At 42.7% G+C, this 20,961-nt stretch overlaps 1 protein-coding gene across 1 annotated transcript; it reads left to right on the forward strand.

The window, feature by feature from the left end:
* Positions 1–4,251: 4,251 nt before the first annotated feature.
* gtpbp8 (GTP binding protein 8) lies at positions 4,252–20,612 on the forward strand. The gene is made up of 8 exons (XM_079518336.1): positions 4,252–4,387; positions 5,936–6,130; positions 6,424–6,577; positions 9,426–9,524; positions 9,707–9,837; positions 10,405–10,504; positions 16,483–16,601; positions 19,741–20,612. Exons 2-8 carry the CDS (start codon positions 5,964–5,966, stop codon positions 19,829–19,831), a joined length of 861 nt encoding a protein of 286 aa, XP_079374462.1. The 5' UTR covers positions 4,252–4,387; positions 5,936–5,963; the 3' UTR covers positions 19,832–20,612.
* Positions 20,613–20,961: the final 349 nt, after the last annotated feature.

Below are 20,961 nucleotides of genomic sequence, written 5' to 3' on the forward strand. Positions count from 1 at the left end.
GGACACGCTGCCTTAAGTGGGTGATTAATGAAAGGCAAGACATGCATTTAAAGCCTGGACATGAGAGAATAACAGACTATAGGCTGAGTACATGGATGTAAATGGATGGAGAGATTCTGTGAGGGCACTAACAGGATATCTCTGGATTAATATGTTTAGAGCACACGCTATCAATTACACCAAGACACGCTAACATCAAACAGGAGTGTGGGGAGAGGTGGATGGAGGTGACAAAGGGAAATATTTCCACACAAGAGAGAGAGAGAGATATTCAATAGTCTGCAATGCCACCATGTGGCGAAACACGGCAGTCTTGGGCTGACCATGACAAGATCCAGGGTGATTTATTGCGAAGGGCAGAGACCAACAAAATGGGGTCACCAATCTATCCTCAGCTAAATATATGCTTAATGAGAAACTGTGGAGCTTTTTAAAAACATAATAGAGCATCTATAGCTAGCTTAATTTACAGTCAATCATAGGTTCTCTGTTGTGTCCTCCAGACCAGAGGACAATGAGTTCTGTTGAGTTTCCTTCTATAGATAAACCAGCAACTACTGTATGACAGAAAAATAATGAATCATTGTTGACATAGTGGAACAGAACACCTGTGTGTGTGTGTGTGTGTGTGTGTGTGTGTGTGTGTGTGTGTGTGTGTGTGTGTGTGTGTGTGTGTGTGTGTGTGTGTGTGTGTGTGTGTGTGTGTGTGTGTGTGTGTGTGTGTGTGTACGTATACAATATCCCAAAAGTCATATTGACCAAACAAGACTGAGCAAAGCAGAAGACCAAACAATCTATTCATGTTGATATAGGTGTGAAACTCGATCTCAACATAAACATAACTTCCCCTTCCCTATATCAGAGAGGAATGCAGGAGTCTCTCTTATCACTGCCACCTCCAATAACCAAATTTATGGAGACACCTCTTTGGCTTGCTATATGTAAACGTCAAGTATTCTAATCCCCAATAATCCCTTCCAAGAGGGTGATGGAGGACATATGTGACAGGTAGAACTGCAGCTCACCCAGTGAGGAGGAGGGGGTTTGGAAACGCAGCCATCCCAAGAATGTTTCTGTAACTTCACGCAACCGTGCATCTGTGGAGGCTTCCAGAGAGGGCTTAGTGTTGCTGACTGATGTGCTGTTGACCCGGGTTGATAGAGATGCAGGATGATGTCATCACCTCCAGGTTTACCCTCCTGTTAAGCACTTGAACCCTGCCGTCCCTACTTTGGGCATGTTGAAATCTTTAAAATGCTTTGGAAAATTGCGGATCTACAAGCTCAAAGTATGCCTCACGATGCAACACACTGTGAGCTTGGAGGAATAGCTTGAAGATACGTGGAAAACAACATTGCAGGAGGAGGTGTTGATCAAACCGAAATTGCAATAAACACATGGGGGAAGTCCTCCATCCTGTGCAGTGGCCCTAAAGATTTAGAAATTTGATTAAAGGCTGAAATACTGACCATTTCCTCGGATCACTGTCTAAATCACATTGATAATATTTCAGAATCCAGACTAGAACAAAAAAAACAACAACAATATTGCGATATTGTGACTTGATCCTTTCATGTAGGTTTCTAGTCAGGCACAAATTCGGACCAGAGACACCAGCTGGTGAATGCGTTTACCGGTAACTAGCTGCAGTGGGAAGTAAAGCCAGTGGTGGACTAAGTACTCCAAGTAGAAATATTCAGTATCCGTGTTTGAAGTGGCCTAGCTGTCCTGAAATCACAATTTTACTTGAGTAAACTAAGGTACAAAAGTACTGTATTGCAATCAACATACTTGCAGTACCAAACATACATGTATTAATTATGCATTAGTAATTATGTGTTTGTTCACAGTGTTCATCACTTTAATGTTGCAGCTGTTAAAGGTGGGGCTGATTTTAATTACTTGGTAAGTCTAGCTTAATAATTCTAATTCTAATCATTTGTATTATATCACTTAATGTAAGTTTGGTATTAATAATGTAAATCTGCAAAGTAACAAGGAGTAATAAGAACAATAATTATGTTTGAGATGTAATTACATAGTGTGATGTAATAGTGCATTGTATGCCTCGGCCTCAGGAAAACTTATCATCCATGTCTGTCCAGAATGTAGCACAGCGTACTGTACGTAGTGAATGAAGACTTTGAAGTAATTTAATAAAGATTTTGTGTGAGTTCACGCAGTGACCATGACCTTTGACCTCCTACATCTAATCAGTTCATCCATCCAAGTGGACGTTTGTGCCAAATGTCTTGAAGGTCCCTCAAGGTATTTCTGACTGAGATACTGCATTCATGAGCTTGGGACAGACATGAGGTCACAGTGACATTGACATTTGACCTTTTTGTCAACCTGCTTCTGATCAGTTTATCCTTGCGTGTAAGTGGACATAATTTGGCAAATGCCATGACATTCACTCAAGGTGTTACTGTCTGAGATATTGCATCCACAATGTTGGGATGGACAGATGAATGGAGGGACGGACGGATTTGCTCATTTACATATGACGTACGTTTTCCCTTCAATGTCAATGGCGTTTAATGTTTTGATGTTTAGTTTACGTCATATATAGCGGAATTATCATCTCTTATCATCATACATCATATCATACTGGCCAATCAGAATGCCTGTTGCCTGTGATTGGTTAGCTGATTTGCTCGATTACATATGACGTAAAGTTTCCCTTCAATGTCAATGGCTTTTAATGTTTTGATGTTTCATATTTAGCGGAATTCTGACGTCTTTTCTCCGTTCATTGTCAATGGCAAATCTTGAGACGTGTGAGGACAAAAGCTGTTTATAGAAGGGGCTTTCGCCCCTTAAAAACCTGTCACTGATGAAGGCCGCTCGCTCACGTCCGAAATGTTGTGTCCAGAAGAATGTCTGTGTTTTAAATAACAATAAACATTGTTGGAGGAGCTAAGGACGTGGACTTCTCCTTCCCTGTATGCATCATAGTAAATGCGACCTGCTCTCGCAATTAAGCCCATATATGGAGATCCCTGATGTCATCAATATTAGTATATGGATATATGTCAGAACCTGTTCTTAAATTCCCCATCCATCGCATCCATCCTTCCTCATGTCTCCCCTTTGACTGATACCATGTCCATTTAAACTCTAGACGGGCCTGCCCCAAAGTTATTTGTGCAGCCGTGCCCGGCAGCCGGCGAAAACTAGAGTTCTCAACAGGCCCGGAAATTAAGTCCCGGCCCTACCTGGGCCCTCATCAAACCCTGTACACGCAAGACACCCTTAGATCTCCATATACAGAGCTGACCTGTTCTGACATTCCATACGTCGATCGGAACTCATCAAACCCGGTACACTCTCAGGCCTCTTACTGGTAGTAAATGTACTAAGTTACTTCCCACCACTGTATAAAACAGGTCCAGCTCAGTGACTGTGCCATCAGTGAGTAGCATGCAGTTCCACCTCATGCATCAACAGAGGAAAATGGAGCTCAGTCCAAAAACGGATTAATATAAGTGAGTTATATTGTGTTGACCTGGGTAACATTAACCACATGCTTGGATAGAGATATGATCGCATCACAGCCCGTTTAACCCTACACTGATATCAGTTGTTGCTTTTTATCATGTGGGGGTGCACTTTGATTTAGAATACGTTTTGTTTGAAATACAACTGAATTCATTTGAAAGCTTGGCCTTTGGCAACTACCTGTATTTTTGTCCTTTGAACTGTGAATATGGCAGTAGCACATTCAGAGCATTGCTGACTGAATAATTACATTCCGATGAAAATAAAATTCAGGTTTTGCTATAATTCATGTGAGAATTATATAGACCTACAAAATAAATAAATTATACTGATAGGCTACATGATATACGTAGCCTACATAGAGGTTCGGGTGGCGGCGGCCCTATCACATCTACGCACGCACGCATGCACGCACGCACGCACACACACACACACACACACACACACACACACACACACACACACACACACACACACACACACACACACACACCTTCCCTGTGCTTTTTCCTTTTAATCACATACAATACACTTTTATTTTAAGTGCTTTAAATTAATCTTATGCTATTAGACATTTATGAAATTATATATCATGTATAAACAGGAGGGCGGATCTAATGTGTATACGTATAATACAGTAATACATACTGCAATTTGATTTAATTTAATTTAATTTATTTTTGCAGATCCATTGTCAACGAGGGGAAAAAATAAAACGGGGTGCGGAACCAAGTCACAAAAGCAGCGTTGTTATTGTTTCCTGGGACTCATTTTAGTGTTGCACTGCTACAGAAGAATGGTGGATTTGGGAGGAGAATTGGACAGGTCGCAGTTAATTACTTTTATTTACAGCAGTATAGTATTTAATTCCGCCGTTTTCACTCATGTAAGTCACATAATGGACAGCAATTATTGTCTGTCCCGCATTTGAATCGTAATAATGAATCCGTAAAGTGGTTTTATTTTCCTGGACCCTTGATTACCTTTTCTGTATTTAAGTGACAAATAGAGAAAAGGTAAACAATCGTGCCGAAGGGCATGAATGATTATCCTGCCAGGCAGGTGCCAGTTTGGAGAAATGACATTGCTATGATCGCTAAGCTAGAAGTCAACTAGCCCCATATGTGCCCTCTCCCTACGCTCATTCTGTAGCCTCGGAGCTACAGAATGAGCGTAGGGAGAGGGCACATATGGGGCTAGAAGTCAACATGAAAGTATAAAACATTATCGTATACTAGCTAGTCGCAATTTGCAACTATAGATTTTTTTATTATTATAATGGGATGAATCTAACAGGAGCCCTCGTACAAGGTTTCTTTGACTATGCAAGCTGTGCACATCTTGGTACCACAGCACCTCAAAAGCCCTTAAAACAAGGCTCCAGACCTCCCAAAACAAACTGGTCAGGCTCCTACTTGGCCTCACCCCCCGAACCCACCTCACCCATGCCCACTTTGACAGGCTGGCATGGCTTAGGGTCGACGACAGAGTACAGCATCTTGCAATGGGTCTGGTCCACAAGATTCGATACGCCACCAAGATACCCATGTACCTGTCTAAATACTACCAGAGGGAGTGCAACAAACCATGTACAACCCAGATTCGGCACAAACAAGGGACTAAATTCTTTTCGCTCCTATGCCACCAAAATGTGGAACGCCCTACCAACAGTCATTAAGACATGTGAATCCCTTGACTCCTTCAAAACCGCTCTCAAAGGGCACCTACGGACGGCTGCAATTCGAAACTGGCCCCCGTAAAATCTGAATCCCCCCGCTAAACCCCTTATCCCTAAACTTCTTTGCCTTTTTTTTTTTTTTGTAATAGTTAAAATGGCCAGTCTACAATCTCACAACGTGTCAATGTAGATTGGCTAGTTGAACTATTCAAAAATGTTTTTCAAAATAGTAAAAAAAGTCAAAGAAGTTTAGGTATAAGGGGTTTAGCGGTGACGAAAATGGAGCCCTTAGTCTCCATATATGGGGATATTTGACTAGGACGTCGGGCTATATGACATATGACATGTTTAGTACGACTATCCCTTGGTCCGGGTTGACCTAATGCTGATATCAGATCAATATGATAGAACCCATATATGGATCTTATTGGCTCAGTCATCCTGACAAAGCCTAATCGGGTAATATATAATAGAGGTCTGCTCAAGGCAGAAGTCGGTGCATCCTGGTTTAAGTTCTAACCGGACACCACTGCGGTGGGTTCTAACCTAAGTAATCAGCAATAGAGCCTTGAGCTATTTTATAGTCCCTTTAAATGCCTTTCAGAATGCAGCTTTAAGCAGTCACATGAAATGAAATGAAATTAAATGATTACTATATTTACCCAGGGTATCTGGGCTAAGCTTTTCATCGTAGTGGTTCAATGCCTTGTTCAAGGGCACTTCAGATCTACCTTCTAACCCTGCCTCTGTCCTCAGGTAGGGCTGACTACTGAGTGGAGACCAGATGTTTTGTTGGAGGTGGGTTCCTTGGCTGACGCCCGGGGCTCACTTTAGTTCTGTGCCTCGTGCTCATAAGCTGGCCTCGCTTCAGGCTGCAGTCTCCCAGATGTCACAGACAAAACTCAGAGGCCTGCTTTATCCCTCCGACCAGCTGGAGGCTTGCCTGGACAGGTCTGCTGTTCTGTGACTTATTTATATTATTTGTTCTAACTGGTATATGCAATTATGCAGCTAATACAGTGGTTTGGTGTCTTGAGTAATTGTCATAGCATTGTAAGCTGTTTTTAGAGGGTCTTTCTTTATACAAATAAGTTCAAATAAGCATTTTAAAGAATTTAAAAGGTTTGAGAATATTTATGTTGCTGCGTCCCACAGAAACCCATTACTGGATGCCAGGTAATGGCTTGTTGAATTGAATCAAATCAAAATAAAACATTAATGTTAATGTAAGCCAAACTCGACAGGTCTGTGGACAAGAGCCAGTTCCAACTGTTTCGTCCCTGTGTGGAGGATGTGTTGGAAGCAGAGAAACTGTTCTGCTCGTCTCCCTCGCGTAAGATCGATTATCTCTCATCGGCTGTGAGGATGGATCACGTACCCAACCTGACACAGCCTGAGGTCAGTGGATGGGGGGGGGGGGGGGGGGGGTGTGTGTGTGTGTGTGTGTGTGTGTGTGTGTGTGTGTGTGTGTGTGTGTGTGTGTGTGTGTGTGTGTGTGTGTGTGTGTGTGTGTGTGTGTGTGTGTGTGTGTGTGTGTGTGTGTGTGTGTGTGTGTGTGTGTGTGTGTGTGTGTGTGTGTGCGCGTGCGTGCGTGCAGCGCGTGCGTGCGTGCGCGCGTGCGTGCGTGCGTGCAGCGCGTGCGTGCGTGCGTGCGTGCAGCGCGTGCGTAGCACGTGCGTAGCACGTGCGTCGGTGATTAATCATTAATAATTGTCATAATTGCAATGAATGATTTCATTGTGTTTTTTGCCTTTTAGGCTTTGTAAACAGTAATTGCACATGAGAGATGTAACAAATAACTTAGCAGTTGAGACGACTAACAGTCTAAAGGCTCATACATAGTCTGGATTTTCGGTGGTTAGGTGATCACCGAACTACAACATGACGTCACGAGCCACGGTGAAGAGCAAACCACCGCCACCGCCCCAGCCCTTCTCTCTGTTTGTACTCACCACCACTCAATGTTATTTCAGCTCCGGTGGTCACCTCACCAAAGGAGCGGTGGTCACCTCACCACCGAAAATCCAGACTATGAATGAGCCTTTAGTCCACACTAATTATCCATACTGTATACATACATGGATGGATAAGGGGTCAGGACAGCTATGCCTTTTCGGGGAGCGGTAAGAATAAATTATGGACTTAGACTGTTGTTCGTCTCAACTGATTAAAATGTTCAAAGCCTATTACAGAAATATACACAGAAATGAGTAACAATGACTGGTACCAATAATCCAAATAAATAAAGTACTATAGTGGAAACACGGACACACGGTATATCCATAATACGTTTATACAATATTATCAAATATTCCAAAATAGTGAACATAGCTGATCTACAAGCTCACAATGTGTTGCGATGCAACTCGTTGTGAGCTAGTGGATCCGATGTTGCTATTTAGCATTTTCCCAAAAAAATAAATGTTTAAAATAGCAACGACAGGAAAGAGGCGTGGCGTGGTGTGTGCGTGTGTGCAGAGCTCATTGATCATGTAGACTGATAGCCGTCACTCTCATTGTCACGAGACTGCCTTCATAAATCATAACTCAGATTCTGCAGCGGTCCGGAGCTTCAGAGCGGTGTCTGTGCCTCCTCCTCCCACAGTTCATCCATATTTAATAGCAGCTGTTGGCGCTTCCTAACAAATGAACAGATTTATAACCTGCAGAGAGCAGCAGCGTTGGCCCTCTGGGCTCCAAATGAAACGCTGTGGTGTAGTACGACAGAGGCATGTTAGTAGCTGCTCTAATGAAACGCTGTGGTGTAGTAGGACAGAGGCATGTTAGTAGCTGCTGTGGTGTAGTAGGACAGAGGCATGTTAGTAGCTGCTGTGGTGTAGTAGGACAGAGGCATGTTAGTAGCTGCTGTGGTGTAGTAGGACAGAGGCATGTTAGTAGCTGCTGTGGTGTAGTAGGACAGAGGCATGTTAGTAGCTGCTCTGTGGTGTAGTAGGACAGAGGCATGTTAGTAGCTGCTCTGCTGTGGTGTAGTAGGACAGAGGCATGTTAGTAGCTGCTGTGGTGTAGTAGGACAGAGGCATGTTAGTAGCTGCTCTAATGAAACGCTGTGGTGTAGTAGGACAGAGGCATGTAGCTGCTCTGTCACAGGGCCATGAATCCTTGGCCTGGAGAACTCCATTAATCTCCATCCACATGACAAATGGCGCGTGGGTCAAACTTACAATTTATATCACAATATTCATGGATGTTCAGTATTCAATATGTTTCCATAATGCCACATAGAGGTACAACAGTTAATTGAACTAATTGATTTAATTGATTAAACCCATATATGTGAAAACTGATTAAAAATTAAATGTGTTTTTTTTCCTTCCAAACGGTTAAGAAATAGCGAAAATTATATAATGATTTGTTTAATCAATAGAATAATCACTATGAAAATGATCGATAGTTGATGCCCTAGCCTAATTGAGATTTTAATTTGTCGCATATAGCAAAAAATAACACACTAAGCAAAAGTGTCCATTTGAGGTTGTGAAGAGAGTTGAGATTAAAATAATCACAATATTTATGAACAAAATGTCATTCAATATTTGATATGTTTTCTCTATACCTAAAGCTAATGAGCCTTTGGTATTACTGTTGTATATCCTGATTTAATTTGTATTTGTTTGCCCGCTTTTAGTCTCACCAAAGCATATCGCTACACATCTGTCTCCTCCTAGCTTTCTTTTTAAACACTTCTCCTATTGGTACAAACATCTGCACAACTATGCCAGTATACTGTATGTACAGTAGCTCCATGAGTATGTATATTGAAATCACACATGATTTTGGTTAATTATTTTCTTTACACAGTTGACACATGCTGTGGAAATAAGAGTATTTTTTAGTATAGAATATTTTGCATCACATTAATTGATGTCAAATTATGAGATCATGTTTAATGCATATAATTGACCAGCTCAAGTAGAGGGCAGTCGAAATAATTTGTTGGTTTGTAGTTCAGAAATGATTGAACCAGTTGATGAACATTGTGTATAATTGAAATGTTCTTTGGATGACCTGGATGGATGAATGATATAAAGAACAAATGAATGAGTGGAAGAATAAATTAATTGAAACCGTCATTAAGATAATTTGTCTTACTTTACCTTTATGTAAGGCAGTCAGTCTGGCCTGCACAGAGCAACAGTCAATATCATATCACACATTGTTGCTATATACTCTCTACTCTGTGGGTATTGTAAGTATGTATTAGAAATGAAGTGTGTTCATTTCTTAGGTGTGTTTTATTGGGAGAAGCAACGTGGGAAAATCATCTCTCATCAAAGCTCTCTTCTCCTTGACTCCTGAGGTGGAGGTTCGCGTTTCCAAAACTCCAGTGAGTAGAACATGGTGAAATAAAGCAATGAGCCACAATAGGGCGTTGTTAGACACAACACAACGCATCATGTTTCTACACCTGTAGGCTAGAGTATACAGTTTTGGTGTGTTTTAAATCAAAGTTGTTTATTAACTAATAACACCCTAATGAGGCTTGGCTTCCATCTGTTTCTTCCTCAGGGTCACACGAAGAAAATGAACTTCTTCAAAGTAGGGAAGGCATTCACCATCGTGGATATGCCGGGATATGGCCACAGAGCACCCAAAGACTTTGTAGACATGGTGGAGCCTTATCTGCTCGCAAGGGCAAAGTAAGCATTTCAGTAAACATTACACTAGCACTGCTAAGGCTTTATACAGCTTGCCCACTGTTATATTGTGCAGGTATATTGTGCAGACAACGTATCACTTCATGACACGCTGTTCAACATATTCAAGTATCGGTACTCTGCATTGCCAGCGTTATTGCGTGGGTGGAATAGGCTCCCTCCTTCTCCTCTCCATCTCTCCTCCCCCACTCCCTCCCTCTCTCAACCAACCCCTCTCTCTATCCTTCCCTCTCTCTTCCCTCCTTCTCCTCTCCATCTCTCCTCCCCCACTCCCTCCCTCTCTCAACCAACCCCTCTCTCTATCCTTCCCTCTCTCTCGCTGATCATGCTCTGGTCTGACGCACCATCCACCGCTCTGTTGGAAAACGAGTGCACCTTTTTCAATGCGACTAGTTTTCCAATCATACTTTAGCATATACATACCCACACACACACACACACACACACACACACACACACACACACACACACACACACACACACACACACACACACACACACACACACACACATTCATCTGACAAATGCCTACTTGTTAATTGTTTTCAGCCTGGTGAGGACGTTCCTACTGGTGGACGGCAGTATTGGTGTCCAGAAGGCAGACCTTATCGCCTTGGAGATGTGTGAGGAGGTCAGACGACCTTATGTGGTATGGAAACTACTAACATTAATGTTAACAACCTGCAGTCTCTAGGCTATACAAGTTTGTGCTTGCTTTATGTGATCGTTGTGAGCGTCACATCAAAATACATTTATTTAGGGGTGCAACAGTTAATCGAGACATTTTATTGAATCAATTTATATCCACAAATAAAAACAAATAACAAAGCAAAAATCTACAAGCTCACAATGTGTTGTAACGCCACAGCGCAACACATTGAGCATTTTAAAAATAAATCTTTTAACAATCCTCTCCTCCCCATCACACCCCACCTTGGTGTCGGCAGCAGATGAATGTTGAATGCTCCCACTCAGCTATTTAAAACCTGCCGCCTCTGAAACGGCACCACAGATGAGTTATAAATTCATAATGAAGTGTCTGTGCACTTAAATATTCATGCTCTTCAGTTATTAACTCATTGACCACAGCTAAGGCGGTGACATAACAGGGTTTTTGGTTGATTAAACTTCAGTGCTAAAACAGAGCTTGATACATGGTTCAACTCCTGAATAACAGTAATACGATTTAAAATGAATATTATTAATCTCTGCCAGCCAGGAGACTCATGCATGAATTTGCCTGTGTGTGTGTGTCTGTCCACAGCTAATTTGGCTTTCTACTGGGCCCGTCGGCTTCATATTTCTTTTTCCCCGCTGCCAGCGGAACAAGGAACTAAATTCTTGAATAGTATTCAAATCGGTCAAAGAGGATTATTATGCCATTTTTATGAATGAAAAATCGTAGACCAACTGTCCCTCCAGGCTGTGGGATAAATGTCCCATGAGGCTATGGACTGAAACTACCCTCTTGTGCTCTACCGAGCGCAGCTTGTAGGCACATATTATCATGGCCAGTGTAATGGACAGTCCTTTACTATGCCCAGTACTATTATAGACAAAAAAATGATTAATAATAAGTAGTGAGTGGGCAGACTGGCTAATGTTTAAAATGTTAACAGGTAATAGGATTGTCCTATTGTATGTATTTCTAAACATTTCTAAAATGCAAGTCAAAGCTAGCCAAGCGCTTCGACAGTGTTCGCCAAGCTCGTTTGAACAACCTAAATACCCAACGAATCAAGCTAAGAAACAGTGTAACTGCCATGACCAAATCAGCTAAAAGTAACTTCATCAATGATAAAGCACAGGAAAACAAAAACAATCCTCGTGAGCTCTGGAAGCTACTAAACAATCAACTAGGCTACGGTCAGAAACTAAAAACCAGGTTTTCAAACATAAACATCAAATCGGACAACACTCTCATCACTGACAACCTTGATGTGGCCAACTACTTGAATATCTTCTTTACAAACATATCAACAACTCTGGTTAACAAACTGCCCTCCCACTCTGGGCTCTTTGGTGTAGAGCACATTACAACCTTCTACAGAAACCTAGGTGTTTGTAAAGACGATTTTAAACTAGTTATGGTAACAACTGATGAGGTAATTAAGAAACTGAGTGCCCTCCAACCCCACAAGGCCACAGGCCATGACAATATTCCCTCCAAATTTCTCAGAGACTCAGCCATCTCTATAGCTCTAATCATCACCCACATAGTAAACCTATCCATCAAACAGGGACAGGTCCCCCAAGATTTCAAACTGCCCAAAGTAACCCCCTTGCACAAGAAAGGGAGTAAATTAGACCCCGGCAACTACCGCCCTATTTCTATTCTTAGCTCCATCTCGAAAGTGATGGAAAAAATAGTCTATGAACAGGTTGAAAAGTATCTTGCCACTAATAAATTAATGTACGAGTTCCAATCTGGCTTCAGAACATCCCACTCCACTGACACATGCCTTCTCTATTTGAGCGACCACATCAAACATGAGGTGGATGCTGGCAAATACTGTGGCATGCTCATGCTGGACCTCCAAAAGGCTTTTGACACCGTGAACCACTCCATACTGGTTAACAAGCTAAAGGCAATTGGTTTCGATAGCACATCAGTGAGCTGGATGCAATCCTACCTGGAGGGGAGAGAACAGATGGTGGAGGTGAATGGAATACTGTCCCCCCCTGAGCTGAGCTGTGGCGTTCCACAAGGGAGCATACTAGGACCTTTACTGTTCCTAATATATGTTAACGACATGACTTCAGCTTGTGACTGCAACTTGTTCCTGTTCGCAGATGACTCGGCACTGCTAGTCTGCACTGCTAGGCACTGCTAGGAACAAACTGCAGGTTGAAAAGGCCCTCAGCTCTGAACTTGGTAGAATCTGCACCTGGCTCGCTGATAACAAACTATCTTTACACCTGGGAAAAACTGAATCCATTCTCTTTGGCTCTAATAGTAATCTCAGCAAGGCAAATGGCTTCTTGGTTAGAGTGGGTGACAATGTTATCACACGTAAAGATGAAATTACCTACCTAGGTTCCATCCTGGAGGCTAATCTTTCCGGTGATAAAATGGCCACCAACGTAATCAAAAAGGTCAACCATAGAACAAGATTCCTTTACAGGATCTCCTCACTGGTCAACAAAAACACCTTGAAGACCTTAACAGGAGCCCTTGTACAGGGTTTCTTTGACTATGCATGCACCTCCTGGTACCACAGCACCTCAAAGGCCCTTAAAACCAGGCTCCAGACTTCCCAAAACAAACTGGTCAGGCTCCTACTTGACCTAGCCCCCCGAACCCACCTCACCCCTGCCCACTTCGACAGGCTGGAATGGCTTAGGGTCGACGACAGAGTACAGCATCTTGCAATGTGTCTGGTCCACAAGATTCGATACACCACCAAGATACCCATGTACCTGTCTAGATACTTCCTTAATGTTAACAAAGTCCACACCCACAACACCAGAGGGAGTGCAACGAACCATGTACAACCCAGATTCGGCACAAACAAGGGACTAAATTCTTTTCGCTCCTATGCCACCAAAATGTGGAACGCCCTACCAACTGTCATTAAGACATGCGAATCCCTTGACTCCTTCAAAACCGCTCTCAAAGGGCACCTACGGACGGCTGCAATTCGAAACTGGCCCCTGTAAAATCGGAATCCCCCAAACACGAACGCAAGGACAACACAAGAGACGGTCGCGGCCACACAGCCAACTCAAGGTATGACCACTGAGCCGACTTGGGGACCTAACGCAAGGACAACACAAGAGACGGTCACGGCCACACAGCCAACTCAAGGTACGGCCACGGAGCCGACTTGGGGACCCAACACAAGGACAACACAAGAGACGGTCACGGCCACACAGCCAACTCAAGGTACGGCCACGGAGCCGACTTGGGGACCCAACGCAGCTCCTCCCAGGAAAACAAACAAATTAACGGAGCTGAACGTGAATCCCCCCCACCGCCCACCCCTTTTTTTCCCTCACTGTATATGTTTCTTTTCCCTTTTTACCTCCTTTATGATGAATTCCTGTTCTGTCTATAGAAGTGTCTATTTGTACGTCTCTAAATGTTTTGATGATTTGAACATGGTGGACCCTATTGGAAACAAGTGTAATGCTTAATTGGGTCGTCCACTCACAGTTAACAGCCTTTGTATTGAGTTTGTGCTTGAAATGTACTGTAATTCTGCAAACTGTTAATAAATTCTTCAATCAATCAATCAATCAATGCCTGCATGGTACATTGGGAAGAGCAACCTGCAGTGTATTTAAATAGCCAGTAGATGTCACTAGAGCGGCTTCTTTTCGGAACTGTAATCAAATCAGTTATTTTAAACATACATTACTCTACAAACTGTGTAGAGTCTACAGGCTCCATTGAATTCTGATATTGCTTATCAGAAAACAGAAGCATGAGCACAAGTCTTTTCTGATAAGCAATATCAGAATTCAGGGGAGCTTGTTATGTCTGCTGCATTTTATTTTACAGTTTTATGTAATTCTAAGAATGTCCCTTTTATTTTATGTCACAGCACAAATGTGCAGGTGTAAAAGAAACCCCCTTTGTCCAAGCATCCCACATTTAAAAAGACATTAATAATGTTAATGATAAACAGTATATAATAACTACTAATAACTAAGTAATAACATTCAAATCTGACATATTGGAATATTACTGTCATTGTGCACATTCCTACATTTACTAGAATAATATGTAAACGTTTTGTAATTGTACTGTGATGTGCAGATGTTTAATATTTAAATGTATTGTATCTGCAATGTGTTGATGTAGTGTAATGGAAAGAGGTAATTAAACACAGTGGGTTCACTTGATTTTATTGGAGGTAGGTATGCTAGAATAGCCTGAGGGTAACGTTTGTTAGAGAGTCCAAAGGAGATGGGGAAAAAGCGAGAGAGAAAAAGAAAAGCAGGAAGAAAGTGGAGACACAGCTTTTATTGTTTTTGTCTGAAGAACAGTTTACTGTGCACCTTTTTGCCTCCGTCAGCCTGTATTAATGGGGAATAAGTTAACTTTATTCCCTAATACAGGCTGACTGGGACAAAAAGGTACACACTGAACTGTACAACAAAAGCTGTCTGTCCAGCATAAACAAAGCAGCCTCTGTTTCTTCCTGCTTTTCTTCTTCTCTCTCGCTTTTTCCCACCTCCTCTATTATTCCCGCTCAAGACCGGTTAGGTCGAAACATGTTGGCAGTTGCCTTTTTCTTTCTTTTCAAAATCTTTTTATTTCCGTTTTATAACAGTATGGTTGTCAAGTCACAGGTTCATAGAAAAAATAAAAATAAAATATCAGATTTTAGTATCAGTGACTGAGGTAAACAAACGTAGCCTACTGTATGAATCACAGAGATCGTGGGCAGACATAATGAAAAGACTGTTATTGTGCAAAACATGCCCCTTCAAGCCAAAAGGGGCAATTCCCAATTCCCCAGCCTCTCTACAAGTACTCCATCTCTGCTAACCCCCACAATCAGTCATTGGGAGGGTGAAGAAAGACTCGGGTCTCCTCCGATACCCGGGCCATCAAGCCAACATCTTCTTTACACCCGACAGTGAAAGGTCTCACTAGGGGGGGCGTAACGCATGTGGAGGTACACGCTATCCCCCCCACCTCCTCCCTCCCCTGAACAGGCGCCCTGACCGCTTGTGGGGATCATCAATGCAGCGACAAAGATGAGCCCTGCCCATTCAGCTTCCCACCCGCGAACACGGCCAATTGTGTTCGTTGGAGCGCCCGGCCAAGCCGTATGCACCATGAAGGCTAAGCTCCATGGTGGTGGGCAGGAACGTTGGCAGTTGGAGGCTATCCTCCTCATTTTAACCTTAATCCATTGAGACCTGGAACGCATCCATGTCACGTTAGCGTTTAACCACATTAACCATTAACCCATTTTGGGGCGGGAACCCCTTTTGGTGTTTTAATTTAGCTATTGAAAAATAGCAGATCTACAAGCTCATAGCGCGCCACCGAGTGGCGCGCTATGAACTTGTAGGTCTGCTATTTTTGAAAAATCGTTAAAATGTGCCTCAAATCTTTCCGAAAATTGTCATGATTTAGAAAACGTTTTTTTTTTAATTTCGACGTCAGGCCTGAATGGGTTAACCTTGACTGCCCGGATCGTTTCTTTTTTCTTTATGCCTTGATCCCGTTTGATCCGTGTGAGCACCTTTTTATCATCATCACATGTTTATATCTCCGTCGAGCACCTGGTTAGTTTTTCTTTTTAACCCATTCAGGCCTGACGTCGAAATTTAAAAAAAAAAGTTTTCTAAATCATGACAATTTTCGGAAAGATTTGAGGCACATTTTAACGATTTTTCAAAAATAGCAGACCTACAAGTTCATAGCGCGCCACTCGGTGGCGCGCTATGAGCTTGTAGATCTGCTATTTTTCAATAGCTAAATTATAACATAATGTTTAAAACACCAAAAGGGGTTCCCGCCCAAAATGGGTTAATGGTTAATGTGGTTAAACGCTAACGTGACATGGATGCGTTCCAGGTCTCAATGGATTAACCCACTGACTGACTGTTTAATTATTCCTGTCATGTGCAGGTGTTCATATATTTTAATATTCCCGTCATGTGCAGATGGTGGTGACTAAAACGGACAAGGTGCCACGAGGGGTTCTGCTCACTAACCTGCTGAAACTTCAGGAGCTTGTAAAGACTCAAACGACAGGGTGTTTCCCACAGCCCTTCCTGGTCAGGTAGGACCGTCTGAACTAACGTGTCACCATACTCTTCATAACAAAGTGGAGCAGACCCACAGCACATCCTCACTTCTCCTCAGCGTAATAGTAATAGGCCAAAGAAACAGAACACACCTTCCCTGTCCCCTCTTTCTCCCTGCCTCCCTCAGGCTTTGGCTTTCCGTGGTAGATTAGATGATTGCACTCTCCCACAGTAATTAGAAAAAACGACACAGCCATTTCCATACTCGGCTACAACAGCTTGGCACCTCTACCACTCTGCGTACCGGAACACCAGCGTCCACTTGCCACTGAGAGACGTCTGTCTGTGTAGTGTAGTGTAGTGTAGTGTAGTGTAGGAGAGACAGACAGTAGGAAAGCTGAGAGACAGACAGTGTAGGAGAGACAGACAGTAGGAAAGCTGAGAGGGAGACTGTAGAAGGGACATATAGTAGGAAAGCTGAGAGGGAGACTGTAGAAGGGACATATTGTAGGAAAGCTGAGAGGGAGACTGTAGAAGGGACATATAGTAGGAAAGCTGAGAGGGAGACTGTAGAAGGGACATATAGTAGGAAAGCTGAGAGGGAGACTGTAGAAGGGACATATAGTAGGAAAGCTGAGAGGAAGACGGTGTAGAAGAGACCGACAGTAGGAAAGCTGAGAGGGAGACTGTAGAAGGGACATATTGTAGGAAAGCTGAGAGGAAGACGTTGTAGGAGAGACCGACAGTATACCAGCTTACAGGGAAGATGAATGCACTGGCACAGATATAGATTATAATTTATTTTCATCACAGTTGAATTTTATGAGGTAACATCCCAGTGCTGCTGTTACAGGAAGTATGATGACAGTGCAGATGTCCATCAGTTCAGATAGATATCTGTGATCAAACGAGATAAGATAACAGGACTATGTCGCACGCACCTCAATGTTCTTTTCGCGAATGCAGTCATTGCGAATGCAGTGATTGCGAATGCAGTGAGCGATTACTATAGAAGCCTGTCTAGCTCGTCTGTCTGTGTGTCACGCTGTAACACCACCCGCCCGCCACCAGAGGGTGCAGCTGTATCACACACAAAGAAAACACACGCATGCAGTAGAAAAGCTAAAAAAAAAAAAAATTAAAAAAAGAAAACCTAAAAAAAAAAAAAAGTCAGTGTGTGTGTGTGTGTCAGACTGCCACAACAGCTGCGTCACGTCGCTTCCCGCGTTCATGCGTCTTACTTGTAATCACTACTTTTATTCACTAGTACACTACTCACACGCACACAGTCAGAAAGAATGATGTACATGAGATGCCAAAAATTTATGTTTTTTAACTAGAAAAGCAGTTCTTGCAGAAACTGCATGGACTCACTGAAAACCTGCAATGTACAGTATATGATGTACAGTAGAAAATGTATTAAAGCTGAAGAAATTGGCCCGGCGCCGTGATGATGGATGGTGACGTATTCACTGCCACCCCAGGAAGTGGCAGAGGCTTGAATGCGTTGTTATGACAACCACAGAAAGATCTGACCCTTCCTCATGCAAACACTTTTTACAAAATAACAAATTGTAAAAAGAAAAGCACAAGCTTAAATAACTGCATAAAGCTGAACATGTTGAAGTTTGAACTGTAGACACACAACAACAATGGTTGGTCTGTTAGACCAGAAAATATAGAAAAGTTGTGATCTGAATGAAAGTCAGTAACATGTATACATTTGATGTAGCACGCACACGTACGCACGCACGCACGCACGCACGCACGCACGCACGCACGCACGCACGCACGCACGCACGCACGCACGCACGCACGCACGCACGCACACACACACACACACCTGACACACCTGTCCTTCAGCCTGATGGCCTCAACCTTGTGTGTGTGTGTGTGTGCGTGCGTGCACAAGGTCGATGTCGTCTGGCTGAAAGACAGGTGTGTCAAGTGTGGAATGAAGATAACACTGATGACACTGATAACAAGCTGATAAGAAAAACCCCTGCAGAGCTACTACTTCTACTACACACACACACACACACACACACACACACACACACATGCAACTTCTGGAGACATTGCAATGACTTCCATTCATTAATTCCATATTCCCTCTATAACCTCATGAAACGTCATCATTTGGTAAATACACCAAATCTCTGTATGTACATACGTACGTATGTCTGTAATCCACGTATCTCGAGAACCGTTCAACCGACCAACTTCAAATTCGACCCAAGCGTCGTACACGACCTGAGGGAGTGCAGTGCCCGGTGTCGAGTCAGTCGGATTGGCCGTTTGTCCAGAACCACCGTAAAAGGCTCTGGGCGTGGCCCAAATGAACCAGTTGGTGGGGCATGCATTCCCTATTTTCATCGTTCCCAACTCGCATCTTTCCCAAGTAGGCTGTTGCCCGCTGGGCGCAGGTCTAATTAAAGTCTAATTGCCGACACCAATTTTTGCATATGTGGCCTACTCTACGTCAGGAACACACACAAACACACAAAAAGCACATGCACATACTACTATGAGGGTGAAACATGCCAGAGAATGAATATATTCTACAGCTCATTTCATGCAATATTTAATGCATCAAAACGTGCTAGTGCCTATACACCCCCCCCCCCCCCCCCCCACACACACACACACACACACACACACACACACACACACAAATTGTGAAGTTATGAGCCTTTTTTGTCTTTCTTACACAGTACAACTTCAGGAAATCTATATGTAAAGCAGGTTGTACACACTTATACTTTACTGCTTATTTAAAAAAACAAAAAAACTAAATGTGCTCGTCTAATTCACTGTATGCTACCATGCACCCCTTGAATTTAGAAGGCACTACTGCGTTGCTGTCATCAGTCACGCCATTTGTTCTCTCATCCTCTCCTGAGTTTCATGAAGGGTGGGGCTCAACACACACACACACACACACGCACAGAGTGGAGCAGAAGATTCAACTGTAGTTTGAGTGTGAGTGCAATAAAAATCAACAGCAACTGATCTGTCTGTCTGTCTGTCTGTCTGTCTGTCTGTCTGTCTGTCTGTCTGTCTGTCTGTCTGTCTGTCTGTCTGTCTCTGTCTCTGTCTCTGTCTGTGTCTGTGTCTGTGTCTGTGTCTGTGTCTGTCTCTCTCTCTCTCTCTCTCTCTCTCTCTCCCCCCCAGCTCCCATACTTTCTCAGGTGTCTACGTCTTGAGGTGTTTCATCGCTCACGTAACAGCGAACCTCAAGCTTGCGGCCACCAGTACAAGCTGACCTAAGACTACCTGAGTATAATATGGAAATACTGCACAGGTGAAGCTTTAAAGGTTTCTAACAAACCTTGAAAATAAACAATTGTGTATGTTTAAACATGCACATCCTGGCTATTAAAATAACATCAGAACAGTCATATTTTGGACTAGAGAGTTGAAGTACATCACGGTCTGTAAATGGTGCATTATAGAGCTTTTATCCAAAGTTACATTCACTCATTCAGACACACACACACACACACACACACACACACACATACATACCGATGGCGGAGGAAACCATGGAAGGCACCAACCTGCACATCGGGAGCAATTAGGGGTTCATAGTTTTGCTCAAGGACACTTTGACACCAACTCTGGGGGTGCCCGGGATCGAACTGGGATACCTCACGGTTCATATCCGGCCTCTCTACCGGCCATTCTACCCCTGAGCCAAGCTGCCCTGGTTGGTGGGTTAAGACTCGTTCAAAATGTAGAATATCTGTCTCTGCTCTGTTCTGTCCAGTGAAGGATATATTTTTTTCTTTCAGAATATCTATATATAGAATAACTTTATATATACTTTATATAGAATAATAAGGACATGTAAATAATGAATAGTGACCTCAGACTTCACTGTGGGAAGGAGATTAACATGTTTGATCGCTGTTTTCTTGATTTAATGAAGGTTGACCTGAATAATTCATTTTAATCAGTTTCCTACATGGAATGTTAGTTCTGTACATTTTATGGGATAATGCTGTTTTATTTGACAATAAAAGTGAAATATGCGGTTAATGGTATGAGTTGGTTGTTCAATAACTTTTGTGTTAAATATTTCCCCCTTTAGCTTTTAATAAATGACAGAACCCAGGGAGTGAAAAACACATGAACAAACTGTGTCTTTCACCCCCTTTTGCATCTTTCATTAGTTTTGCTATCTTTGAATATTAGCTAATTAGAAGTTGAAGATTCTAAATTATTTCCCTATGATGTTTGGAAAGGGTATACTGTAGTTTATGATTGTGTCTCAACTTTGATAAATCAAAGGATAAAACTATGTGTCATTCTCATCTCATTTATTTTTAATTGCCATCTGTATGGGTGTAACTTATCTAGCCGACACTACCAGGAAACTCTGATTCTCACTAT

Source organism: Electrona antarctica, assembly GCF_951216825.1.
Source record: "Electrona antarctica genome assembly, chromosome: 13".
In the NCBI taxonomy this organism is placed as follows: domain Eukaryota; kingdom Metazoa; phylum Chordata; class Actinopteri; order Myctophiformes; family Myctophidae; genus Electrona; species Electrona antarctica.

Coding starts and splice junctions, on each gene's coding strand:
- gtpbp8 (XM_079518336.1), top strand. CDS start 5,964: ATGTTTTGTTGGAGGTGGGTTCCTTGGCTGACGCCCGGGGCTCACTTT. Junction 9,838..10,404: donor TATCTGCTCGCAAGGGCAAA/GTAAGCATTTCA, acceptor AATTGTTTTCAG/CCTGGTGAGGACGTTCCTAC. Junction 10,505..16,482: donor AGGTCAGACGACCTTATGTG/GTATGGAAACTA, acceptor CGTCATGTGCAG/ATGGTGGTGACTAAAACGGA.